Source organism: Podarcis bocagei (genome assembly GCF_964188305.1).
Source record: "Podarcis bocagei genome assembly, chromosome: W".
NCBI classification, from domain to species: domain Eukaryota; kingdom Metazoa; phylum Chordata; class Lepidosauria; order Squamata; family Lacertidae; genus Podarcis; species Podarcis bocagei.
This window is the reverse complement of record NC_138131.1, coordinates 29401435-29426223: the sequence shown is the minus strand read 5'-3', so window position 1 is coordinate 29426223 and position 24789 is coordinate 29401435. Positions and strand designations below refer to the sequence as shown.

The window sequence follows — 24789 nt, the reverse complement described above, 5'->3', positions numbered from 1 at the left end:
CAGAGGTTCCTAGGGTTCAGCAACTTCTACAGGAAGTTCATCAAGAACTTCGCCCACTTGACAGCACCCATTACAGACTGTCTCAGTAGCAAAAGGAAGTTCGCCTGGACAGAGGAGGCCCAACAATCCTTTGAAAAACTGAAGAAGGCGTTCACATCGGAAGAGCAGCTCCTGCACGTGGATCTGGAGAAACCCATGAGGCTAGAGACCGACGCGTCCGACAGAGCCATTGGGGCGGTTCTTTTGCAGCCAGGGAGGAGCAAGCAGGAATGGAGACCGTGTGCCTTCTTCTCAAGAAAGCTGAACAAGTCGGAGCAAAACTATACGGTGTATGACCTCGAACTGCTTGCGATCTATGCGGCGTTTCGGCGATGGCGACATCTACTAATAGGGGCGCAGCACAAGATCCAGGTTTGCACAGATCACAAGAACTTGGAATACTGGAGGACCGCACGAGTGCTCAACCAGAGACAGATTCGATGGGCACAGGAGTTCTCCAAGTTTTCCTTCGAAATCCGATACATGCCAGGAGAGGAAAATGTGAGAGCAGATGCTCTCTCCCGGAAACCGGAGTACTTGGAAGCAGAGGGGCCACCGGAGATCCGACACGTGATCCCCGAGGACCGATGGGTGTGTGGGGGAACCTTGGTGGGGCAAGGAGAACTGGCTGGACTTACTAGAAACGACGTGTTCGCACAAACTAAAATCCGGGAACTCCGAGACGGAAGAGAAACCCAAGGAGGGTTTGAGGAGAAGGAAGGGGTGCTGTACTATAAGGGGGTGCTGTATGTACCGGGGGAGACCCTACGAGGGAAGGTACTTAAACAACTCCACGACAACCCCACAGCGGGGCACTTTGGACAGCACAAAACCATGATGCTCGTCACCAGGCAGTTCTGGTGGCCCAGGGTGAGGGAGGATGTACGGGAATATGTACGGGGTTGCGACCGCTGCCAAAGGGCAAAGGGGGAGCGGACCGCCCCAGCAGGATTACTGGAACCCTTACCCACGCCGGGGAAACCTTGGGAGGTGGTATCCATTGATTTTATGACCAATTTGCCCAAGTCCCGGGGGAAGACAGCGGTCATGGTAGTGGTCGATCTACTAACAAAAATGTGCCATTTTATAGCTTGCTCACATGCGGTCACGGCAGAGGAAACAGCCAGGTTGTTTGTACATCACATCTTCCGGTTGCATGGGGCTCCTTCGAGGGTCATCTCCGACCGCGGGAAACAATTTACTTCCCATTTCTGGAGGAAGCTCATGAGCTTGCTGCAGGTCGAAGCGGGCTTCTCTACAGCGAGACACCTAGAAACCAACGGGCAAGCAGAAAGAACGAACAGTATTCTCCAGCAATACCTACGTTGCTACGTCAGCGAGAGGCAGAACGACTGGGTAGAAAAATTAGCGCTGGCTGAATTTGCGTACAATAACGCTGAACATGTGTCAACAGGAATGAGCCCGTTCATGGCCAATTATGGGTGTCACCCCAGGGCCTTCCTGGGGAGTGGGGAGGAAGGTTGGAGTGTACCGGCAGCAGAGCAGTTTGTGGAAGAAATGGAAGCCCTGCACCAGCAACTTAAGATGAACTTGGAGCAGGCCAAGGAAATTTACAAGAGGCAGGCAGACAAGCGCCGTAGGCAAGGGGAGACCATACGGGTGGGAGATCGGGTGTGGTTGTCAACCCAAGGGTTCCCTTTAAAGGGGGGGTGCAAAAAGTTGCAACCCAGGCGGCTGGGACCGTTTGAGGTAACACAGCAGGTGAACCCCGTGGCATTCAAGCTCAAATTGCCAGACAGCATGAAGATACACCCGGTGGTCCATAGGTCCCTACTCTCGCCGTACAGGGAAGGAAGGGGATTCCCGGGGCGAGAGGGAGAAGTCACCACAAACCCGCAGGTAGAAGAGAGGGAGCACCACAACTTGGCCACAGAAATACTTGATTCAAGGTGGCGAGGGCGCCAGGTGGAGTACTTGGTGGCTTGGGAGGGAGAACCCGGGTCGGAAAACACGTGGGTTCCCGCGGAGGCAATCACTGACGGGTATCTGGTGGAGGAATTCCACCGCCTGTTCCCAGACAAACCCAAACCACTAGCGAGATTCTGGGAGGAGCAATTTGGAACCACAGACGATGAAGAGGATTTTGTGGGGTTTTCTGTCTCCGAAGGGGAGGGAGAAGAGGCTTCGGAGGAAGAAGAATCAGACTGGGAGGCCCACCCCGTAGGAAGGGAGCAGAGCGGGTGGGAAGCAGGTTTTGAATCCTCAGAGGATGGTGACAGCTCCTTCCGGGGGTTCCCCGCATCGTCGGCCGAAAAAAGGGACGAAGTTGGGTCAACAGGTCGGGCCGGGGGTGGAGGGGGTCCTGGGGGGGAGGTTGATGTCAGGGAACTGATATCAGAGCTAGAGGCGGAGGGAAGGCTCTCAAATGATGCTGGAGAAGGGCCCAGCAGAGAGAGAGGCAGCTCCGCAGATGGGGAAGCAAATCAGCGCAACACCAGGGATATAGAGGGGCTGACGGGGGAATCGGCGAGAGGGCTCCAGGACTCTTCACCGGACACCAGCGGGGAGAGCACGGGTCCTCCGCTACCCACGCCCACCCTGCGCAGAAGACTTCTGCGCAGAGAGAGTAGGAGGAGACTGGGTGTCAAACAACTTTTATGTCGGAAAAGATTTAAGAAACGCCCACTGACGGATTCTGCTAGCGACTGAGGCAGCCACGAAGTGAAGGGCTGCCCAGACTGAAAGGTTTAGCAAGGCAACAAAGCCTGGAAAGGCAGCAACTTACGCACGAGCAACGCATACACATTACACTCACCAAGATCCTTCATGTCAAAGTGCTCCTTCAGCTGAGCTAGGGTGCTTTGGTACAAAGCCTGATTCTTCCAAAACAAAAGATCATTAAAAAACCATAAACAATACCGTTTGTTTTGCCCCTCCTCTTTGACAAACACACATGCCTTGGTGAAAACCTAGAGAAAGCAATGTCTCAGTGAGTTTTGTGTCACAACACCTGGCACTCTGCTTGAGGCCATATAGGGACTTCCGTAGTTTACAGACCATTCCCTTCTGTACCTGCACTCCATCAGGTAGAAGCTGTCAGGAAAAAGCACCAAGGCAAAAGCCAGCTCCAGATGGCTGGAATGCAAAACAGGATGTTGTGGTTTGCAGATGTACTGTTGCAGAAAAGGAGGAGTCTATTCTCTGTACTGAGCACCGGATGTTAGCTCAGAGTGTCATGTGACCTGTGCTGGAAGTACAGGGGTGGAGTAGTGACTCTTCTGATGGAGTCTGAAGGGTGCAGTCACGTTTTCTATGTACTGCTGAATGACAGGAATAAAACATGTAAATAGGACTCCTGTCTGTCTCATTTCCCCTCCCTGGGGAGAATGCAGGGAGGGAGAGAAGCAGAGAGAAGCAGAGGGTGTGTTTTCCTCACATCAAGAGGAGAATCGCCGGGTTTATGACCTTGCCTGCTGGGAGACGCAGCGGAGAGGTCATCAAGTATCCAGCTCATTTGCCTGGGGGAGGCCAGTTTACCTCTGACTGTGAGCTGAGATACTAACAGAAGCATATACAGCTCCTCCCCCAAAATCCCGTACAAAAAAAGCTGTGTTCACATCGTGATGAGAAACGTGCAGTTTCTCCTCTGCAACAATCTTGAGCATTAGTCTATGTTGGGAAACTGCCAGGGAGATAGTGTCCATCATGAGCCCCCAAGCTGGCAGTCGGACGTCCATCAATCTCCCGTAGCTCAGGCAGATCCAGCAGTTAGCGACACGAAGCCGTTCTGGAAATTCCTTGCCACATTCCAGGCTTGTGTACACTGTTTATCAGCAGATAAAAGCACAGCCAAAAGTCGCACCGCAGAAGAGCATAATTTTACAGACTTTATTTAGCTTAGAACAGAACAAAAGAAAACACGTCCATCTCAGTCAGCGTCTCTGACCAACTGACAAAACTGAAAGGAACAATAGCAGAACATAAACATCCTGTGACTAGGACATGCACAGACTCTGTTACTTACAAAGCCTGCTCCCTTTTAAGGTGGAACGGAAATATCCTAACATCCTCCCCCTTTCCGTGTAACCTGTTGTACCTGTGGTTCACCCAATTGCAACTTTTGTACATAAACCTTAAGTTGTTCTCTGTTAACAACCTTAGACAACAGATCAGCAGGAATTTCATTTCCTGGCATGTAGGACACCTGAATACACTCCCTTGCACGATGTAGCTTAATCTGCAAGTACTTGGTTCTCTGCTTGCAACTCTCGGAGTTCAGCAAAGCCAAACAAGATCTATTGTCTTGATACACTTGTATAGGACATTTCACAGAAACCCTGATGTCCTTAAACAGTTGCATCAACCATTCACAATCCATGAGTGAAAATGACAGAGCATTGAGTTCTGCTTCACAGGAACTTAGGCTCACTGTTGTCTGCTTCCTGCACAACCAGTCAAACAGGCAGTGATTGTACATGTAGCATACTCCAGAAGTGCTTGTACCATCCGTGGTGTCACTTCCAAAACTTGCATCTGCAAAGATTTCAAGACCTCCAGTCTTCTGACTGGTGAACCTCAGCCTGTAGTGCATAGTCCCTTTCAAATAGCGGGCTATGCGCTTCAGAGCTTTCCAATCCTGAACCGTAGGATTGTTGGCATGTCTGCTAAGCAGATTACAGCTTACAGCTATGTCAGGTCTTGAACATCTGGCAATGAAATTCATCTTGCCTAGAATGCATCTGTACAGCGTTGTGTCAGGAAACGCTTCAGCAGTACTGTCTACCTGGTAACCTGTCACCATCGGTGTGTCTGCTGGGTTTGCATCAACCAAATTCAACCTGGTTAACACATCAGCAATTTTCTGTGTTTGATGTACCAGAAAATTACCTGCTTGGTCCTTCTCCACCTGCAGAGAAAGATAGTTGGATACCTCACCAAGATCCTTCATGTCAAAGTGCTTCTTCAGCTGAGCTAGGGTGCTTTGGTAAAAAGCCTGATTCTTCCAAAACATCAGAAGATCATCAACAAAACATAAACAATACAGTTTGTTTTGCCCCTCCTCCTTGACAAACACACATGGATCAGCTTTGCCCTGGTGAAAACCTAGAGAAAGCAATGTCTCAGTGAGTTTTGTGTTCCAACACCTGGCACTCTGCTTGAGACCATATAAGGATTTCCGCAGTTTACAGACCATTCCCTTCTGTATCTCCATCCCATCAGGTGGAAGCATGAACAGCTCCTCCCCCAAAATCCCGTACAAAAAAACTGTATTAATGTCATGGTGGGAAACATGCAGTTTCTCCTCCGCAGCGATCTTGAGCATCAGCCGAATGCTCTCATATTTGACTGTGGGTGAGTAGGTCTCGTGGTAATCCTGTCCTGGTACCTGTGAAAAACCTCTGGCAACCAATCTGGCTTTGTGTCTGACTACCTTGCCATTCTGGTCTGTCTTGGCCTTGAAGACCCATTTGCTGCCAACCAGTCTCATCCCTGGGACTACCGGTACCAGTTCCCAAGTTTGGTTCCTGTTCAAGGAATCAACTTCAGCCTTCATGGCATTAAGCCAAGGCTCAGCATCTTTAGAGGTTAACTCCTGAACCTCTTTGAAGCTTGAAGGTTCCCACACCTTCTCTGAGCTACTAAGAACAGCAGTTGCTGTCTTAGCAAACTCATCAGCATACCTCTTTGGAGGTCTGCCCTTGGTCGCCCTTTCAGACCTACGTACTAGACGCAAGTCTTCTGGACTCATCTCCTCTTTCTTAGGAGAAAAGTGACCAATGGTGAACAGTGGTTCTTCCAGTTCATTGTCAGACGCATCAGATGGTCTGACTGAGGCCTGTGCGCTCTTGTAGTCTGCTGTGTCATCACTGTCACTGACACCAGCAGCAGCAGCAGCGCCGCCCACTGAACTGGAATCCGAACTCTGATCATCATCATCATCATCATCCTCATCATCATCATCCTCATCATCAGCAGCTTTCTCATCTTTAGCTGCTTGCTTGACATCACCTTCATCCTCCTCTGGGTAACTCTGGAAAATTCCCACATTCCCCCCCACTTAGGATTGTACTCAACACTCCTTGTGAACTTAATGGACTTAGAGTCAGTCATCCATACCCTGTATGCACCTTTTTCGTACCCCATGAACAAACCATGTGCCCCACGCTTCCCAAGCTTGTTGGTTTGTTGTGTGCGTACCCACATGTCCGAACCAAAGATTTTCAAGTGTTTGGTGTTGGGCTTCTTGCCAAACATCTTCTCATAGGGGGTACAGCCAATGGGTGATGACAATCTGCGATTAACGGTATAAACCAAATTCCCCAGAGCCTCCCCCCAAAACTTATCAGGGAGATTGGCATCATGCAACAAGGTTTTGATTCCTTGCAGCAATGTTTGATTTGCTCTCTCCGCAAGCCCATTCATCCATGGCGATCTGGGCGTTGACATGTCATGCTGGATTCCCTTCTCAGTCAGGAAAGCTTCAAACTGCTGAGAAGTAAACTCCCCGCCCCGATCAGTAAAAAAACAAGAAATACGTTTACCGTGCACATTCTCCAACCAAGCACAGAATTCCTTAAACTTTGGAAACGCTTGTGATTTCTGTTCGAGCAAATACACATGAATGTACCTGGAAAAAGAATCAATCAGAATCATGAAGTACCTTGCTCCTCCTATAGAGGGCGCTAGTGGCCCAACCAGGTCCGCATGTACTAGCTGGTAGGGTTTGGAAGCCTGCCTGCTAGACTCCTTGCCTTTTGGAGCAACCTTCACCTTGTTCTCTGCACAAGATACACATTTCATGTGAAATTTACAGGGTTTGATGTTCAAACCCTCAACCACCTCTGGCATCTTGGCCAGTGCCTTCCAAGAGAGGTGACAAAACCTTCGATGCGCATCATGAATGCAACCTGCATGAAGAACTTTGTTAGTTTGTGCAACACAACAAGAATCAGCATTATTCACAACAGCAGTGTCATCATAAGTTATATGGAACAAACCATCCATAAACTTTGCATGCAAATAGTCCTCTTTGCCTTTACTGATGACACAGACGCTCCTCTTGAAAGAAATCTGAAAACCACGCCCAGTAAGCTGTGGGACGCTCAACAAGTTGCTCGCCGCTCCTGGAACAAAAAGTACATTAATGATGGTAGTGTGCAGACTTGCAAGTTTCACAGTCCCTTCTCCTGCAATTTGCAACGTCCTTCCATCAGCCAGGTGGATCTCACCTTCCTGAGGCTTGAAGGAGATAAAGAGGTGGCGATCCTTCGAAATGTGGCGCGTACAGCCTGAATCAACAACAAAGCTGCCTTTGGCTGTTGGAGCAGTCTTTAAAGCAAGCAAACCCTTGTTTTCCTGCGGCGTGGGCTTTTGCAGCTTGCCCCCCTGCTCCTGCTCCTGGCCACCAGACGTGCCTTTAGCCTTTGGTGAAGCAGTGCCAGCAAACATCGCTTTGTTTTTCCCTGGCGCGGGCTTTCCACCCCCCTTCTGCTTCGGGCCACCTGCAGGCTTTTTCCTCTGTTTATTTCCAGTCTTTGGACAAAACCTCTGAGTATGACCTTGGTTCCCACAGTTCCAGCACTTCACAGCTGCCAACGCTTTGGCTCCCCCTGGAGGCTGGAATGCTGTCCCACTTTGCTCCCCCTGAAGCGCACAAGCCGACTCAGCTGCATTCCTTCTATCGTATTCATTTTGCAAAGTTGCCAAGACCTTTGTAGCAGTGAGGTCTTGCGCAGGGAGGGTCGCCAGCTGACTTGCCACGGCATGATAGCTTTCATCCAGGGAGTCCAGGATGAGAATAGCAAACAGTGACTCAGGCATATTGAAACCTCTCTGAGCCAATTCCTGTCTGAGATGCTGCAACTGTAAAACATGGGCTCTAAGATCTTCCCCTGGCTCCAAACGCTTCCTGTGCAGCTTTCTGAAATAAAGCAACACAGACCCAGCCTCTTGTCGGAGATGACAGGCTCTTAGCCCGTCCCACATCTCACGGGCAGTTGCCTTGCCAGCCAAGGTGATTAACTCTTCAGGAGCTACTGAGAGCAAAATTATTCCCATGGCTCTCGAATCCTGTGCTTTCCACTCATCTGTCACAGGGGCTGGGGGGTTCTCAGAAACAGTATTCCACACTCCAAGCCTTCTCATCTGGCCCTCACAGTACCTTGCCCAGGTCTGATAGTTGTGGCCATTCAGCTTTAGTGGACACGGAGCAGTTTCTGAGGACTGTAAGAGATCCATCTCAGCTTTTTACTTGAGCCGTGAGCCCTTATTAAACTTCAGAGACTCCTTATCTTGGCAGCCATTAATCACGAAGCCTCTTTGGCGCAGCTCCCAGGCCAATTAAGCCTTGCCGGAGATCAAAGACTCCTTGCGAGGTAAACAGAAAAGCCAAAAGCCTCCCTCTTTTCTTTCGCTTTTCCCACCATACCTCTTAGACGCAGTCTGTTGCAGCTTTACTCTCCTGTAGGTGTCGTGAATCTGGGCCCATAACCTTGTTGTTGGGAAACTGCCAGGGAGATAGTGTCCATCATGAGCCCCCAAGCTGGCAGTCGGACGTCCATCAATCTCCCGTAGCTCAGGCAGATCCAGCAGTTAGCGACACGAAGCCGTTCTGGAAATTCCTTGCCACATTCCAGGCTTGTGTACACTGTTTATCAGCAGATAAAAGCACAGCCAAAAGTCGCACCGCAGAAGAGCATAATTTTACAGACTTTATTTAGCTTAGAACAGAACAAAAGAAAACACGTCCATCTCAGTCAGCGTCTCTGACCAACTGACAAAACCGAAAGGAACAATAGCAGAACATAAACATCCTGTGACTAGGACATGCGCAGACTCTGTTACTTACAAAGCCTGTTCCCTTTTAAGGTGGAACGGAAATATCCTAACAGTCTAATGCTCTCATACTTGACGGTGGGTGAGTAGGTCTCGTGGTATTCCTGTCCTGGTATCTGTGAAAAACCTCTGGCGACCAGTCTGGCTTTGTGCCTGACAACCTTGCCATTCTGGTCTGTCTTGGCCTTGAAGACCCATTTGCTGCCAACCAGCCTCATTCCTGGGACTGTTGGCACCAGCTCCCAGGTTTGGTTCCTATTCAAGTAATCAACTTCAGCCTTCATGGCATTAAGCCATGGTTCAGCATCCTTTGAGGTTAATTCCTGGACCTCTTTGAAGCTTGAAGGTTCCCACACCTTTTCTGAGCTACCAAGAACAGCAGTTGCTGTCTTAGCAAACTCATCAGCAAATCTCTTTGGAGGTTTGCCTTTTGTGGCCCTTCAGATCTGCGTGCTAGACGCAAGTCTTCTGCACTCATCTCCTCCTTCTTAGGAGAAAAGAGGCCAATGGTGAACAGTGGTTCTTCCAATTCAATGTCAGACGCATCAGATGGTCTGACTGAGGCCTTTGCGCTCTTGTAGTCTGCTGTGTCATCACTGTCGCTGACAGCAGCAGCAGCGCCGCCCACTGAACTAGAATCCGAACTCTGATCATCATCCTCAGCTTCCTCATAATCTCCATCCTCCTCTGAGTGACTCTGGAAAATTCCCACATCCCCCCCCCACTTAGGATTGTACTCAACACTCTTTGTGAACCTAATGGACAGTCATGAATACCCTGTATGCACCTTTTTCGTACCCCATGAACAAACTATGTGCCCCACGCTTCCCAAGCTTGCTGCTCTGTGGGGTGCGGACCCACATGTCAGAACCAAAGATTCTCATGTGCTTGACGTAAGGTTTCTTACCAAACATCTTCTCATAGGGAGCACAACCAATAGGCGATGACAGTCTCCTATTATACGTATAAACAAAAGTATTCAAAGACTCCGCCCAATATTTCTCAGGGAGATTGGCATCATGCAACAAGGTTTTTAGGCCTTGCAGCAAAGTTTGGTTTGCCCACTTGCAAAGTCCATTCTCCCATGGAGATCTGGGACTTGAGAGGTCGTGCTGGAGTCCCTTCTCAGTCAGGAAAGCTTCAAACTGCTGAGAAGTGAACTCCCCGCCTCGATCAGTAAACAAACAGCCAATGCGTTTACTGTGAGCATTCTCCAACCAAGCACAGAACGCCTTGAACCTAGGAAACACTTCTGACTTCTGCTGGAGCAGAAACACATGAATGTACCTGGAAAAAGAATCAATTAAAACCATGAAGTACCTTGCTCCACCCAAAGAGGGAGCAAGTGGATCAACCAGGTCTGCGTGGACTAGCTGGTAGGGTTTGGAAGCCTGTCTGCTAGACACCTTGCCTTTTGGAGCAACCTTCACCTTGTTCTCTGCACAAGATACACATTTCATGTGAAACTTACAGGGCTTGATGTTCAAACCCTGAACCAACCCAGGCATTTTGGCCAGTGCCTGCCAAGACATGTGACCAAATCTTCGGTGCACCTCGTGAATACATCCTGCATGAAGAACTTTGTTAGTTTGTGCAACACAACAAGATTCAACATTAGATACACCAACAGCTTTGTCATCATAAGTTATCAAGAACAAGCCATCGACAAACTTTGCATGCAAAATGTCCTCTTTGCCCTCCCTGATGACACAGATGCCCTTCTTGAAAGAAATCTCAAAGTTTTGCTCAGTCAGCTGTGGGATGCTGAGCAAATTGTCTGCAGAATCTGGAACAAAAAGTACTTTGCTGATGATTGTATGCAGACTTGCCAGTTTCACTGTCCCGACTCCTGCAACTCTCAGAGTCTTACCATCAGCCTGCTGAATTTCCCCAGCCTGAGGTGTGAAGGAAATAAACAGATGCCGATCCTTCGCTACGTGCGTCAACGCTCCTGAATCCACAACCAATCTGCCTTTGGAGAAGCAGTTCCAGCAAACAAAGCCTTGTTTTTCACCAGCTTGGGTTTCTTGCCCCCCTGCTTCTGGCCATCTGCAGGCTTCTTCTTTTGTTTCCCTCCAGCCTTTGGGCAATGACACTGAATGTGACCTTGATTTCCACAGTTGCAGCACTTCACAGCTGCCAACGCCTTGGCTCCCCCTGGAGGCTGGAATGCTGTGCCACACTGCTCCCCCTGAAGCACACAAGCTGGTTCAGCTGCATTCCTCCAATCATATTTGTTTTGCAAGGTCACCAAAACGTTTGAAGCAGTGAGCTCCTGCGCAGGAAGAGTTGCCAGCTGGCTCGCCACAGCGCAGCAGCTCACATCTAAAGAATCCAGGATAAGGGTTGCAAGCAGAGATTCTGTCATGTTGAAACCTCTTTGAGTCAATTCCTGTCTGAGTTTCTGTAACTCTCGGACATGACTTCTGAGGTCCCCCCCCCCCCGGCTCCAAGCACTTCTTGTGCAGCTTTTTGAAGTAAAGCAACACAGACCTAGCTTCTTGTTGGAGATGTGAGGCCTGAAGCCCCTCCCACATCTCACGCGAGCTGGTCTTGCCAGCCAGGGTAATTAACTCTTCTGGAGCTACTGAGAGCAGAATTACCCCCATGGCTCTTGAATCTTGTACAACCCATGCATCAATCAGAGGTGCTTGGGGGTCCTCAGAAACAGTGTGCCACACACCAAGCCTTCTCAACTGGCCCTTGCAGTGCCTTGCCCAGGTCTGATAACTGTGGCCATTAAACTTTGGGCACGGAACCCCATCTGAGGCTTGTAAAAGATCCATTCCTGCTCTTCACGCAAGCCTTGGAACTGGATACAATTTACAATCAGCCTTATCTTAAGCACGTCGTAAATCAGACATAGCGTGCTTCTCTCGCCGGCCTAATTGGTTCTTGGCACAGACTTCAAAAGCCTTCTAGCTGTGGCCGGGACAATCAGCTTCACATACCTCTGTCTCTGCTGGGAGCCATCGGCAGTCTTACTCTCCTGTAAGCGCCATGGATCTGGGCCCGAAACCCTTTTGTTGGGATACTGCCAGGAGTCGGGGGCATCAGGCAGGCATCAGACAGGCCCCCAGCTGGCTCCAGCCACCAGTTGGCAGCCGGTCTCCCTTGGAACAGCATCAAACAGTGACACAAGCCTCAGATACGTTTAGAGACCCGTGCACGCTCTGTCAGCAGAGTGTGTAAATCACCTCACAGCAGAAGAGGCAGGCAAAGAGATGTGCAAGCATAATGTACAGCATTTATTCAGCATAGTTCAGGAACAAAGGAAAACATGTCTGCATCCCTTCGTGTCCAGCAAAACAGCAAAGCAAAAGCTATATGCAAACGGAAGTTCCCAGCGAGTGCTGAAAGTAAACAGGCATGTGACACACAACAGCCTGTTCCTGAATGGGGCAACTGTGCCCCTGAAGGACCAGGTGCGCAGCCTGGGAGTCATTTTGGACTCACAGCTGTCCATGGAGTCCCAGGTTAATTCTATGTCCAGGGCAGCTGTCTACCAGCTCCACCTGGTACGCAGGCTGAGACCCTACCTGCCTGCGCACTGTCCCACCAGAGTTATACATGGTCTGGTTATCTCCTGCTTGGACTACTGCAATGCGCTCTATGTGGGACTACCTTTGAAGGTGACTTGGAAAGTACAACTAATCCAGAATGCAGCAGCTAGACTGGTGACTGGGAGTGGCTGCCGAGACCATATAACACTGGTCCTGAAAGACGTACCTTGGCTCTCAGTATGTTTCCCAATACAATTCAAAGTGTTGGTGCTGACCTTTAAATCCCTAAACACCCTTGGCCCAGTATACCTGAAGGAGCGTCTCCACCCCCATCATCCAGCATGAACACAGAGAACCAGCACCGAGGGCCTTCTGGCGGTTCCCACTGCGAGAAGTGAAGTGACAGGGAACCAGACAGAGAGCCTTCTCAGTAGTGGCGCCCTGTGGAACGCCCTCCCATCAGATGTCAAGGAGATGAGTAACTATATTACCTTCAGTAGATATCTGAAGGCAGCCCTGTATAGGGAAGCTTTTTAAGGCTTAATGTTTTACTACGTCTTTATATACGCTGGAAGCTGCATATGGAAGGCAGGGTACAAATAAATTATATTATTATTATTATTATTATTATTATTATTATTATTATTATTATTATTATTATTATTGGAATGCCATTTGTTGTCCAGCCTTCTCGATATTCTCACACATCTTACAAGGACCAGCACATGCAGGGTGTTACTAACCTGACCTACCTTGCTGAGGATTCGGTAAAGGAGCCCAAGGATAGTCTTAGATTTCCCAGTCCCAGGTGGCCCATGGATCTGTTAGGATATTTCCGTTCCACCTTAAAAAGGGAGCAGGCTTTGGGGAGTCACAGAGTCTGCGCATGTCCTATTCACAGGATGTTTTTGTTCTGCTGTTGTTTCCTTTCGTTTTCAGTCGGCTCAGAGACGCTGACAGAATGGACGTGTTTTCTTTTGTTCTGTTCATGTTCTAATAAAGTCTGTAAATTATGCTCTTCTGCTCTTCTGCGGTGCAAGCTTTTGACTGTGCTTTCTGCTGAAAGAGGGTGCACCCAGCCTAGGAATGTGGCTAGGAATTCTAAAGGCTTTGTGCCCCTAACTGTTGGATCTGCGTGACTACGGGAGGCCGATGGAATTCCAGAACTCCGGCTTGGGGGCCATGATGGACGTTATCTCCCTGGCAGTTTCCCAACAACAAGGTTTCGGGCCCAGATTCACAGCACCTACAGGAGAGTAATGCTGCAACAGACTGCGTTTAAGAGGTACGGTGGGAAAAGCGAAAGAAAAGAGGGAGGCTTTTGGCTTTTCTGTTTACCTCACAAGGAGTCTTTGATCTCCGGCAGATTAATTGGCCTGGGAGGTGCGCCAAAAAGGCTTCGTGATTAATAGCTGCCAAGATAAGGAGTCTTTGAAGGCATAGGGCTCACGGCTCAAGTAAAAAGCTGAGATGGATCTCTTACAGACCTCAGAAACTGCTCAGTGTCCTAAGTTGGATGGGCAGAATTATGAAACCTGGGCAAAATGGTGTGAGAGTTTGCTGCGTCAGTTTGGGGTGTGGCATGTTGTTTCTGAAGCCCCCCCAGTTCCTCTGACAGAGAAATGGAAATCGCATGATTCGAAAGCGATAGACATAATAGTCCTATCTGTATCTCTTGAGGAAATTAAGACGCTGGCTGGCAACACCACTGCACGTGCAATGTGGACTGCTTTGGAAAAAGCTCATTTGCCAGTAATCCCAGCCCAGAGTTTGACTGCATCGGAGGTCCTAGCTGTTTCCCAGAATGCGGGTGATTGCAGGGATGCTGAGGGCACCGGTTGCAAGCTGCAGGGGGAGCTGACCGTCACGTCATCCCAGGCAGCATTCCAGCCTCCAGGGGGAGCCGAGGAGTCGGCAGCTGAGAGCTCTGGTTCTCGTGAGAACCAAGGTCAACGCGTTTGCAGAGGCCGGAAAGGCAAAGGTAAATACAGGCAGACACCTGCAGATGGCCAGGAGCAGAGGGAGGGTGAAGAGCCCGCGCAAGGGAAAAACAAAGCGTTGTTTGCTGGCACAGCTTCACCAAAGGCTACAGGCACGTCTGCTGACCAGAAGCAGGGGGGCAAGCTGCAAAAGCCCACGCCAGTGGAAAGCAAGGTTTTGCTTGCTGGCACAGCTTCACCAAAGGCTAAAGGCAAGTCTGCTGGCCAGGAGCAGGGGGGCAAGCTGCAAAACAAGGGTTTGCTTGCTGGAAAGACTGCTCCAACAGCCAAAGGCAGATTTATTGTTGATTCAGGTGCCAGCCGCCATATTTCAAAGGACAGGCATCTCTTTATCTCCTTCAAGCCTCAGGAAGGTGAGATCCACCTGACTGATGGAAGGACGTTGCAAATTGCAGGAGAAGGGACTGTGAAACTTGCAAGTCTGCACACTACCATCAGTAATGTACTTTATGTTCCAGGAGCGGCGAGCAACTTGTTGAGCGTCCCACAGCTTACTGGGCGTGGTTTTCAGATTTCCTTCAAGAGGAGCGTCTGTGTCATCAGTAAAGGCAAAGAGGACTATTTGCATGCAAAGTTTATGGATGGTTTGTTCCATATAACTTATGATGACACTGCTGTTGTGAATAATGCTGATTCTTGTTGTGTTGCACAGACTAACAAAGTTCTTCATGCAGGTTGCATTCATGATGCGCATCGAAGGTTTTGTCACCTCTCTTGGAAGGCACTGGCCAAGATGCCAGAGGTGGTTGAGGGTTTGAACATCAAACCCTGTAAATTTCACATGAAATGTGTATCTTGTGCAGAGAACAAGGTGAAGGTTGCTCCAAAAGGCAAGGAGTCTAGCAGGCAGGCTTCCAAACCCTACCAGCTAGTACATGCGGACCTGGTTGGTCCACTTGCGCCCTCTATAGGAGGAGCAAGGTACTTCATGATTCTGATTGATTCTTTTTCCAGGTACATTCATGTATATTTGCTCGAACAGAAATCGCAAGCGTTTCCAAAGTTTAAGGCATTCTGTGCTTGGTTGGAGAATGTGCACGGTAAACGTATTTCTTGTTTTTTTACTGATCGGGGCGGGGAGTTTACTTCTCAGCAGTTTGAAGCTTTCCTGACTGAGAAGGGAATCCAGCATGACATGTCAACGCCCAGATCGCCATGGATGAATGGACTTGCGGAGAGAGCAAATCAAACATTGCTGCAAGGAATCAAGACCTTGTTGCATGATGCCAATCTCCCTGATAAGTTTTGGGGGGAAGCTCTGGGGAATTTGGTTTACAGTTATAATCGCAGATTGTCATCACCCATTGGTTGTACCCCCTATGAGAAGATGTTTGGCAAGAAACCCAACACCAAACACTTGAAAATCTTTGGTTCGGACATGTGGGTACGCACACAACAAACCAACAAGCTTGGGAAGCGTGGGGCACATGGTTTGTTCATGGGGTACGAAAAAGGTGCATACAGGGTATGGATGACTGACTCTAAGTCCATTAAGTTCACAAGGAGTGTTGAGTACAATCCTAAGTGGGGGGAAAATGTGGGAATTTTCCAGAGTTACCCAGAGGAGGATGAAGGTGATGTCAAGCAAGCAGCTAAAGATGAGAAAGCTGCTGCTGATGATGATGAGGATGAGGATGATGATGATGAGGATGATGATGATGATGATGATCAGAGTTCGGATTCCAGTTCAGTGGGCGGTGCTGCTGCTGCTGGTGTCAGTGACAGTGATGACACAGCAGACTACCAGAGCGCAAAGGCCTCAGTCAGACCATCTGATGCGTCTGACAATGAACTGGAAGAACCACTGTTCACCATTGGTCATTTTTCTCCTAAGAAAGAGGAGATGAGTCCAGAAGACTTGCGTCTAGTACGTAGGTCTGAAAGGGTGACCAAAGGCAGACCTCCAAAGAGGTATGCTGATGAGTTTGCTAAGACAGCAACTGCTGTTCTTAGTAGCTCAGAGAAGGTATGGGAACCTTCAAGCTTCAAAGAGGTTCAGGAGTTAACCTCTAAAGATGCTGAGCCTTGGCTTAATGCCATGAAGGCTGAAGTTGATTCCTTGAACAGGAACCAAACTTGGGAACTGGTACCGGTAGTCCCAGGCATGAGACTGGTTGGCAGCAAATGGGTCTTCAAGGCCAAGACAGACCAGAATGGCAAGGTAGTCAGACACAAAGCCAGATTGGTTGCCAGAGGTTTTTCACAGGTACCAGGACAGGATTACCACGAGACCTACTCACCCACAGTCAAATATGAGAGCATTCGGCTGATGCTCAAGGTCGCTGCGGAGGAGAAACTGCATGTTTCCCACCATGACATTAATACAGCTTTTTTGTACGGGGTTTTGGGGGAGGAGCTGTACATGCTTCCACCTGATGGGATGGAGATACAGAAGGGAATGGTCTGTAAACTGCGGAAATCCTTATATGGTCTCAAGCAGAGTGCCAGGTGTTGGAACACAAAACTCACTGAGACATTGCTTTCTCTAGGTTTTCACCAGGGCAAAGCTGATCCATGTGTGTTTGTCAAGGAGGAGGGACAAAACAAACTGTATTGTTTATGTTTTGTTGATGATCTTCTGATGTTTTGGAAGAATCAGGCTTTTTATCAAAGCACCCTAGCTCAGCTGAAGGAGCACTTTGACATGAAGGATCTTGGTGAGGTATCCAACTATCTTTCTCTGCAGGTGGAGAAGGACCAAGCAGGTAATTTTCTGGTACACCAAACACAGAAAATTACTGATGTGTTAACCAGGTTGAATTTGGTTGATGCAAACCCAGCAGACACACCGATGGTGACAGGTTACCAGGTAGACAGTACTGTTGAAGCGTTTTCTGACACAACGCTATACAGATGCATTCTAGGCAAGCTGAATTTCATTGCCAGATGTTCAAGACCTGACATAGCTGTAAGCTGTAATCTGCTTAGCAGACATGCCAACAATCCTACGGTTCAGGATTGGAAAGCTCTGAAGCGCATAGCCCGCTATTTGAAAGGGACTATGCACTACAGGCTGAGGTTCACCAGTCAGAAGACTGGAGGTCTTGAAATCTTTGCAGATGCAAGTTTTGGAAGTGACACCACGGATGGTACAAGCACTTCTGGAGTATGCTACATGTACAACCACTGCCTGTTTGACTGGTTGTGCAAAAAGCAGACAACAGTGAGCCTAAGTTCCTGTGAAGCAGAACTCAATGCTCTGTCATTTTCACTCATGGATTGTGAATGGTTGATGCAACTGTTTAAGGACATCAGGGTGTCTGTGAAATGTCCTATACAAGTGTATCAAGACAATAGATCGTGTTTGGCTTTGCTGAACTCCGAGAGTTGCAAGCAGAGAACCAAGTACTTGCAGATTAAGCTACATCGTGCAAGAGAGTGTATTCAGAAAGGACTGATTCGGGTGTCCTACATGGCAGGAAATGAAATTCCTGCTGATCTGTTGTCTAAGGTTGTTAACAAAGAACAACTTAAGGTTTATGTACAAAGGTTGCAATTGGGTGAACCACAGGTACAACAGGTTACACGGAAAGGGGGAGGATGTTAGGATATTTCCGTTCCACCTTAAAAAGGGAGCAGGCTTTGGGGAGTCACAGAGTCTGCGCATGTCCTATTCACAGGATGTTTTTGTTCTGCTGTTGTTTCCTTTCGTTTTCAGTCGGCTCAGAGACGCTGACAGAATGGACGTGTTTTCTTTTGTTCTGTTCATGTTCTAATAAAGTCTGTAAATTATGCTCTTCTGCTCTTCTGCGGTGCAAGCTTTTGACTGTGCTTTCTGCTGAAAGAGGGTGCACCCAGCCTAGGAATGTGGCTAGGAATTCTAAAGGCTTTGTGCCCCTAACTGTTGGATCTGCGTGACTACGGGAGGCCGATGGAATTCCAGAACTCCGGCTTGGGGGCCATGATGGACGTTATCTCCCTGGCAGTTTCCCAACAGGATCAAGCAAACTTTGGGCAATGAAGGCAGCTTCATCACGAAGGTGTAAGCAGTTTCAGTAGCTGTCCTTTGATCTTCATTAAGCTCCTTCATGTACGAAGACTGTGGGGCAAAGGAGAGGACAAAGGTGCATCTCTCACCAGAACGGACCGTTCCGAGATTTCTGTGACCTAGTTCACACTAATACAATGCCAAACCATGGCTTAGTGTGAGCATGTGGGTTCGCAGAACAGGAGACTGTGATGGCTTTGCTTACAGTATTCTACTGCTGTGAGCTAGGTCTTGGTTTGGGCTACAGCAAGTTTTCCAAACTTAAGCCTGTGGTTTGCCTCACTTAAAGTTTGAACCACATGTCCAAGTCCAGAAGACACATGCAAGCCAAACCATGGTTTAGCTCACAGTAGCAGGACCTCAAGGCGAATCAAACTAGCCACCATCTCCTCTTTGAGCACCTGCAAGTTTGCACTAAGCCATGGTTTGGTTTAGCATTTTGTGCAAACTGACCCTGCGTTATCTGTCCTCACTTCAGAGGTACAAAAGCCCCAAGGATTTGGAAGTCTCTCTTCAATGGACCTCTCATTTTGCAGAAAATTGCCACAGGAATGTTATCACAATGTCATTCTCTCCTAAGGCCCAAGTTCAACTTTCAGGAAGAAGAGTGGGGTATAAATTGAATAAATAAATGAAGAGGAAGGAGGAGACTGTGGAAGACTGCTGCTGATGTTCATCAGCTTTGTGCCAACCAGATGTTTTGGACTACCAGTCCCATCAGCCCTGGCCAGCACGGCCAATGGTTGGAGGTGATGGGAGTTGTAGCCCCAAACACCTGGGGAGTGTCAGGCTGGGGGAAGGTTGGCTTAAGACAGGTAATGTGCGCTCAAGCTTAATTTTGGCTATGGAAAGACAGGTGGGACTCAGTGAATTTCCCAAGCAGCTAAATTTCACATCCATGTGAGATACAGCCAAACAGGAGACAAAAAAGGTGTAGATGGAATTATGCACTGGGTAGTGGCAGGGGGACCTTTTCAGTCCAAGGGCCACATTCCTTCCAGAACAACATTCTGAGGGCCACGTGGCAGGGACAAAAGTGAGCAACGCAAACATGGTGGGTTTTACCTTTCTTCACATTCAAGACACCACTCTCCTCCCAAATTCAGGCAAGCAAGAGGCTTGATCAGAGCTCAAGGACACATCCCAACCAGGCAGATAACACCACCACCACTCAAGGAGGGTGCAAAGCAAGGCCAGTGAAGGGCAAGGCCTGGGTGTCTCTAATTCATTCTTGCATTGCTGGATCATGTGATCCTTATTTACATTCCACACTGCTGGAAGTGTGGGAACATAAACTCAGACAAGAGAACTTCCGTTCTGTGTGTTTTTATTTTTCTGCTCTTTGTTCTCTGCTTTGGGACAGAAGACGTGTGTGAGAGACACTGCTCACACCAGTCATGTTTTGTTGTTTTGATTTGCTGTAAATTAATAAATTTCGTGATGTCACACGCCTACACAGCCTCGCTTCTTGCAGAACTCTGCTAAGCATGCATACAGCTCCACTGGATGTATGTCGCAGTTCTCCTGCGTACAGAGGAATGTACGCACACTGGGGACAGTGTGTGTGGCCTAGGCAGACTTGCAAGTGCCAGTCAGAGAGGCCTGGAGGGACTTCTGGTGGAGCGCGATCCTGCCGCAAGCAAGGATTTTTCCAAGAGGAGAATCCTGTGCTATTTCGGGCGAAAAGGGGTGCTACAGGGCGCAGTAGCCCCCAAATTTAATCTCGGGGGGGGTCACCCGGAGTGACAGGTTCCCAGCGAAGCCAGGAGCAGCCCGCCCGGCCATCAGGTAACTCCAAAAGGAGCGAAGAGAACGGCGGAGCGGGGCTGAGGGCTACGGGAAGCCATTTTCTACACCCGAATAGCGAAGCCCTGAGCTTGCAAGAGAAGCGCTCCATTCTCAAATAGAAGAAATTCGGACCTAATTGGATTATAATTTCATGGTAACAAATCAAGTAAAGATTCGAAATAGAAAGAGAAAAAATTGGAGTTCAGCTGTCATCTGGAATCAGGATAGACGTAACGCGGCGCACAGAGCTGGAAAGGGAAAGTGAGTTGCCACTGGCGGTTACTGTTTTCTTTCTCTCCTAGAACTTTATTTAAAAGTAACTCTTTAAGAAGCTACAAAGTTTTAAGACTGCTAAAGTTAGAAAGGGAGAGCAGAAAGTTAAGATTGAAGAAGTTTGTGGTCTTTGATGCAACGGAGGGAAACAGAAGGCTGAAGTGCTTTGTTACTTTCACTTTTAAAAGAACAAAGAACACTGAAACGGAAAAGGAGCTTCCGACTCCATTATTAAAACTCTATTGGAACGACGGTTAGGTGGAAACAGCGGATAAAGGTCTTTTTAGACTTTATTATGGGAATCCTTAATGCTAAATAGGATTATAGCTGCCTCTGTCACTTAAGCATATTAATTACAATTGGGAAACCCCTTTTTTTTCTTTCCTTTTTTATGAATTGGGAACTTTTAAGTCTAAAACTGTATATATTAAAGGAACTGTCTGTTACCCTAGTGGAAGGAACGAGCTACTACAATTTGTTTTTCTCTGATTTTTTTTCCTGGCGAAGGAATATAATACTGAGGGATATAATACTGAGAAGTGACTTGTGCCTTTTTAGTCGAGTGAAGGGTTCTGCGTTTGTTTTTATTGTTTTTTTCTTCATCTTTTTGGGAATTTTGCCTCAGATTTTGTCACTTGGATATAATTTTGGACCTTTGTCATTTGGATATAATTTTTTTGGAACGTGATTAATTGGATATAATCTTGGAAAGGGTTTTTTATGGGAAGATTTCTGGGAAGCCTTGTGGGAAGATTTTTGGAAATTTTTGGAAATTCCTTTTCCTTTGGGCGAGGTATTGGATTTATCTGGGAAGCAATTTTTTTCTGAGGAATAGCCTAATTGGTGGCAAGAAGATTTAGTTTGTTTTGTTCCGGTTTCTACTCTGATCTTATACTCTTCATCATCCTCATCACCCCCAAACTACAGTTGAACTATATGATATAATTAGAAATTGGAAAATTGACAAAGTGTAAAAGTGTAAAAATTGGTTCAATCAATATTTGAAGATTGTTTGAATAATAAGGAATAATTAATAAAGATGTCACACCAGCAAAAGAAAGGGGCAGATGGGGGGACACCAGTAGAGAGGAAGGGGTCCAAACAAGAAACAGAGTTTAAAGCAGAAATTTTGAGAATGTTTGCCGAAATAAAACAAAGTGAAAAGAATTTAGAATCAAAACTAGAATCAGTAGATAATAAGATTGGGAAAATGGATAAAAAAAATTGATGAGACAGTTAATGAACTTAAAGGACAATTAAAAGAGGTATCTAAGAGAACTCAATCGCTGGAGGAAGGATTTAAGAGGACGAAACAAGAAATGAAGGAAGTGAAGCGAGAGGAAGAGAGGATTAGAGTGGAGATGTTGGAATTAAATAAATCACAAGAAGAAATTAAAGATTTGATTGCTATGAATGAATTGCAACAGAGGGAAGTTAATCTGAGGTTGAGAGCTATTCCGGAAATACAGAATGAAAATATTAAAGACAGACTGATATCGGAATTAGCCCAATGGATGGAATTACCAATAGAAGAGAAGAAGAAGAAGAGTTTGGATTTGATATCCCGCCTTTCACTCCCTTTAAGGAGTCTCAAAGCGGCTAACATTCTCCTTTCCCTTCCTCCCCCACAACAAACACTCTGTGAGGTGAGTGGGGCTGAGAGACTTCAAAGAAGTGTGACTAGCCCAAGGTCACCCAGCAGCTGCATGTGAAGGAGCGGAGACGCGAACCCGGTTCCCCAGATTACGAGACTACCGCTCTTAACCACTACACCACACTGGCAAGAGGTAGCTAAAACAGTACAAAATGCATTTAGAATGAGAGTAAGAACATCAAAAACAAGAAAATTCCCAGGAGACTGTCTAATCACCTTGAAGGACAGGGAAATGAGAAATTTGATATTACAGAAGAACAGAGAGAAAATATTGTATATAGATGGAAGTTATATAATCATCTTTAAAGATATACCAATAAGATTATTGAAACGAAGAGACCCATATAAACCACTGGTGCAGGTCCTTAAGAAAAACAACATTGAATTCAGGTGGGAATTTCTGGAGGGAATTTCATTTTTCTACAAAACCAAAAAGCGCAGATTGACGAGTCCAGAAGAAACAGGGAAGTTTCTGAGAAGGTATAAGGAACTAAAAGTAGAAGATGGAGAAATTGGAGAAGTCAAAGGAGCAGAAAAAGGAGCAGGTGCCCAGGATGAATTAGAATCGGGGGAAGAAGAAGAAGAAGAGAATGGGGAAAATTTAGGAGAAGAAAAAGAAGAGGAAGAAGGAGAGTCAGATAAATTATAAAAGCGTAAAAAGCAAACTAAATTTATTTAATTGGAAATCACCATGGCACTAAAATTATGGAATTGGAATATTAATGGAATGAATGAGGGGGGGGGGAACGGAATAAAATTGAACAATTTTTTAAAAAGAACAATCGGGACATTATATGTTTACAAGAGACACACGTCGCAAGGAAACATAGGAAAATTTTGATTAACAAAAGATTAGGAAACAAATTTGTATCTTCAGATAAAGAGAAAAAAGAGGGGTAGTTCTATATATCAAAAGTAAAACTGAATCACAACAAATCTTCAAAGATAAAGAAGGAAGGATGATTGCAGTACGGATCAAATGGCAGGGCGAAAATTTGATAATTGTCGGGATCTATGCACCTAATGGAAACAAGACAGATTTTTATAAATCTTTAGAAGAAAAACTATTTGAATATATGGACCAGAAAATCATAGTAATGGGAGACATGAATGGAGTGGTCTCATTGGAAATGGACAGACTAAGAGATGGATCAAACAAAGAAGGAAAATTACCTAAGACTTTTTTCGCAATGGTAAAGAATTATAATTTGATCGATATTTGGAGACTCAGATATCCATTGGAAAAACAATTCAGTTCTTTCTGAACCGAATCAGTCAATGTCAAGAATAGATCAAATATGGGTGTCGAACGATTTGACTCCAAGAATTCTTCAAATTGAGATCCAACCAAGAATAATTTCAGACCATAATCCAATAAAAATGGAATTGAAAGGATTCGAGGAAAGAACCTTTAGATGGAGAATCAATGATTACCTCTTCGACGATCAAAAAATCATTGAAAAAGCACAAAAGAAACTAACTGAGTATTTTGTGGACAACAGCAATAAAGGAACGAAGATGAGTGTAGTATGGGATGCAAGCAAGGCAGTGATGAGAGGTTTCTTTATCCAACAGAATTCTTTGAAGAACAAGAATAGAGAAAAAGGGGGGAAAAGAAATCCTAAAGCAGATTATGGACAATGAACAAAAAATAATTAAAAATAACCAAATTAAAAAACCAAATAATTTAAAAATAAAACAAGAGATTAAGACTTTACAAACACAATTTGCAATGATCATAAATAAAGAAATAGAACTGAATATTAAAAGGTTAAGACAAAAAAAACTTTGAATTTGCGAACAAATCTGGTAAATGGCTTGCGTGGCAAACCAAAAAGAGAAAAGAGCAAAATACAATTAATAAAATTATTGTAAACGGAGAAGAGGTTGACAATCCGAAAGGAATTAGAAAAGGATTTTTGGACTTTTATAGAAAACTATATAAAAACAGAGAAAGAAATAATAATAATTCAAAAAGGGGAAAAGAGAGGACCCAAATAATTACCGCCCAGTCAGTCTGACATCAATACCAGGGAAGATTCTGGAGCAGATCATTAAGCAAACAGTCTGTGAGCACCTAGAAAGGAATGCTGTGATCACCAATAGTCAGCATGGATTTCTGAAAAATAAGTCATGTCAGACTAACCTGATCTCGTTTTTTGACAGAATTACAAGCCTGGTAGATGAAGGGAACGCAGTGGATATAGCCTACCTTGATTTCAGCAAGGCATTTGACAAGGTGCCCCATGATATTCTTGTAAAGAAGCTGGTAAAATGCGGTCTTGACTCTGCTACCACTCAGTGGATTTGTAACTGGCTGACTGACCGAACCCAAAGGGTGCTCATCAATGGTTCCTCTTCATCCTGGAGAAGAGTGACTAGTGGGGTGCCACAGGGTTCTGTCTTGGGCCCGGTCTTATTCAACATTTTTATCAACGACTTGGATGATGGACTCAAGGGCATCCTGATCAAATTTGCAGATGACACCAAACTGGGAGGGGTGGCTAACACCCCAGAGGACAGGATCACACTTCAAAACGACCTTGACAGATTAGAGAACTGGGCCAAAACAAACCAGATGAATTTTAACAGGGAGAAATGTAAAGTATTGCACTTGGGCAAAAAAAATGAGAGGCACAAATACAAGATGTGTGACACCTGGCTTGAGAGCAGTACATGTGAAAAGGATCTAGGAGTCTTGGTTGACCACAAACTTGACATGAGCCAACAGTGTGACGCGGCAGCTAA

General features: G+C 46.6%; 1 protein-coding gene across 1 annotated transcript in view; it reads right to left on the bottom strand.

Annotated features, from left to right (window-relative positions):
* The window catches only part of LOC308578183 (putative helicase senataxin), a 299741-nt gene that overhangs the window by 104644 nt on the left and 170308 nt on the right, over positions 1-24789 (bottom strand). Inside the window, exons 13-14 of the mRNA XM_081178438.1 lie at positions 18288-18377; positions 13091-13159 (exon numbers count right to left, since the gene is read on the bottom strand). Coding sequence (XP_081034564.1) covers positions 13091-13159; positions 18288-18377 — 159 coding nt within the window. The remainder of the gene's footprint in view (positions 1-13090; positions 13160-18287; positions 18378-24789) is intronic.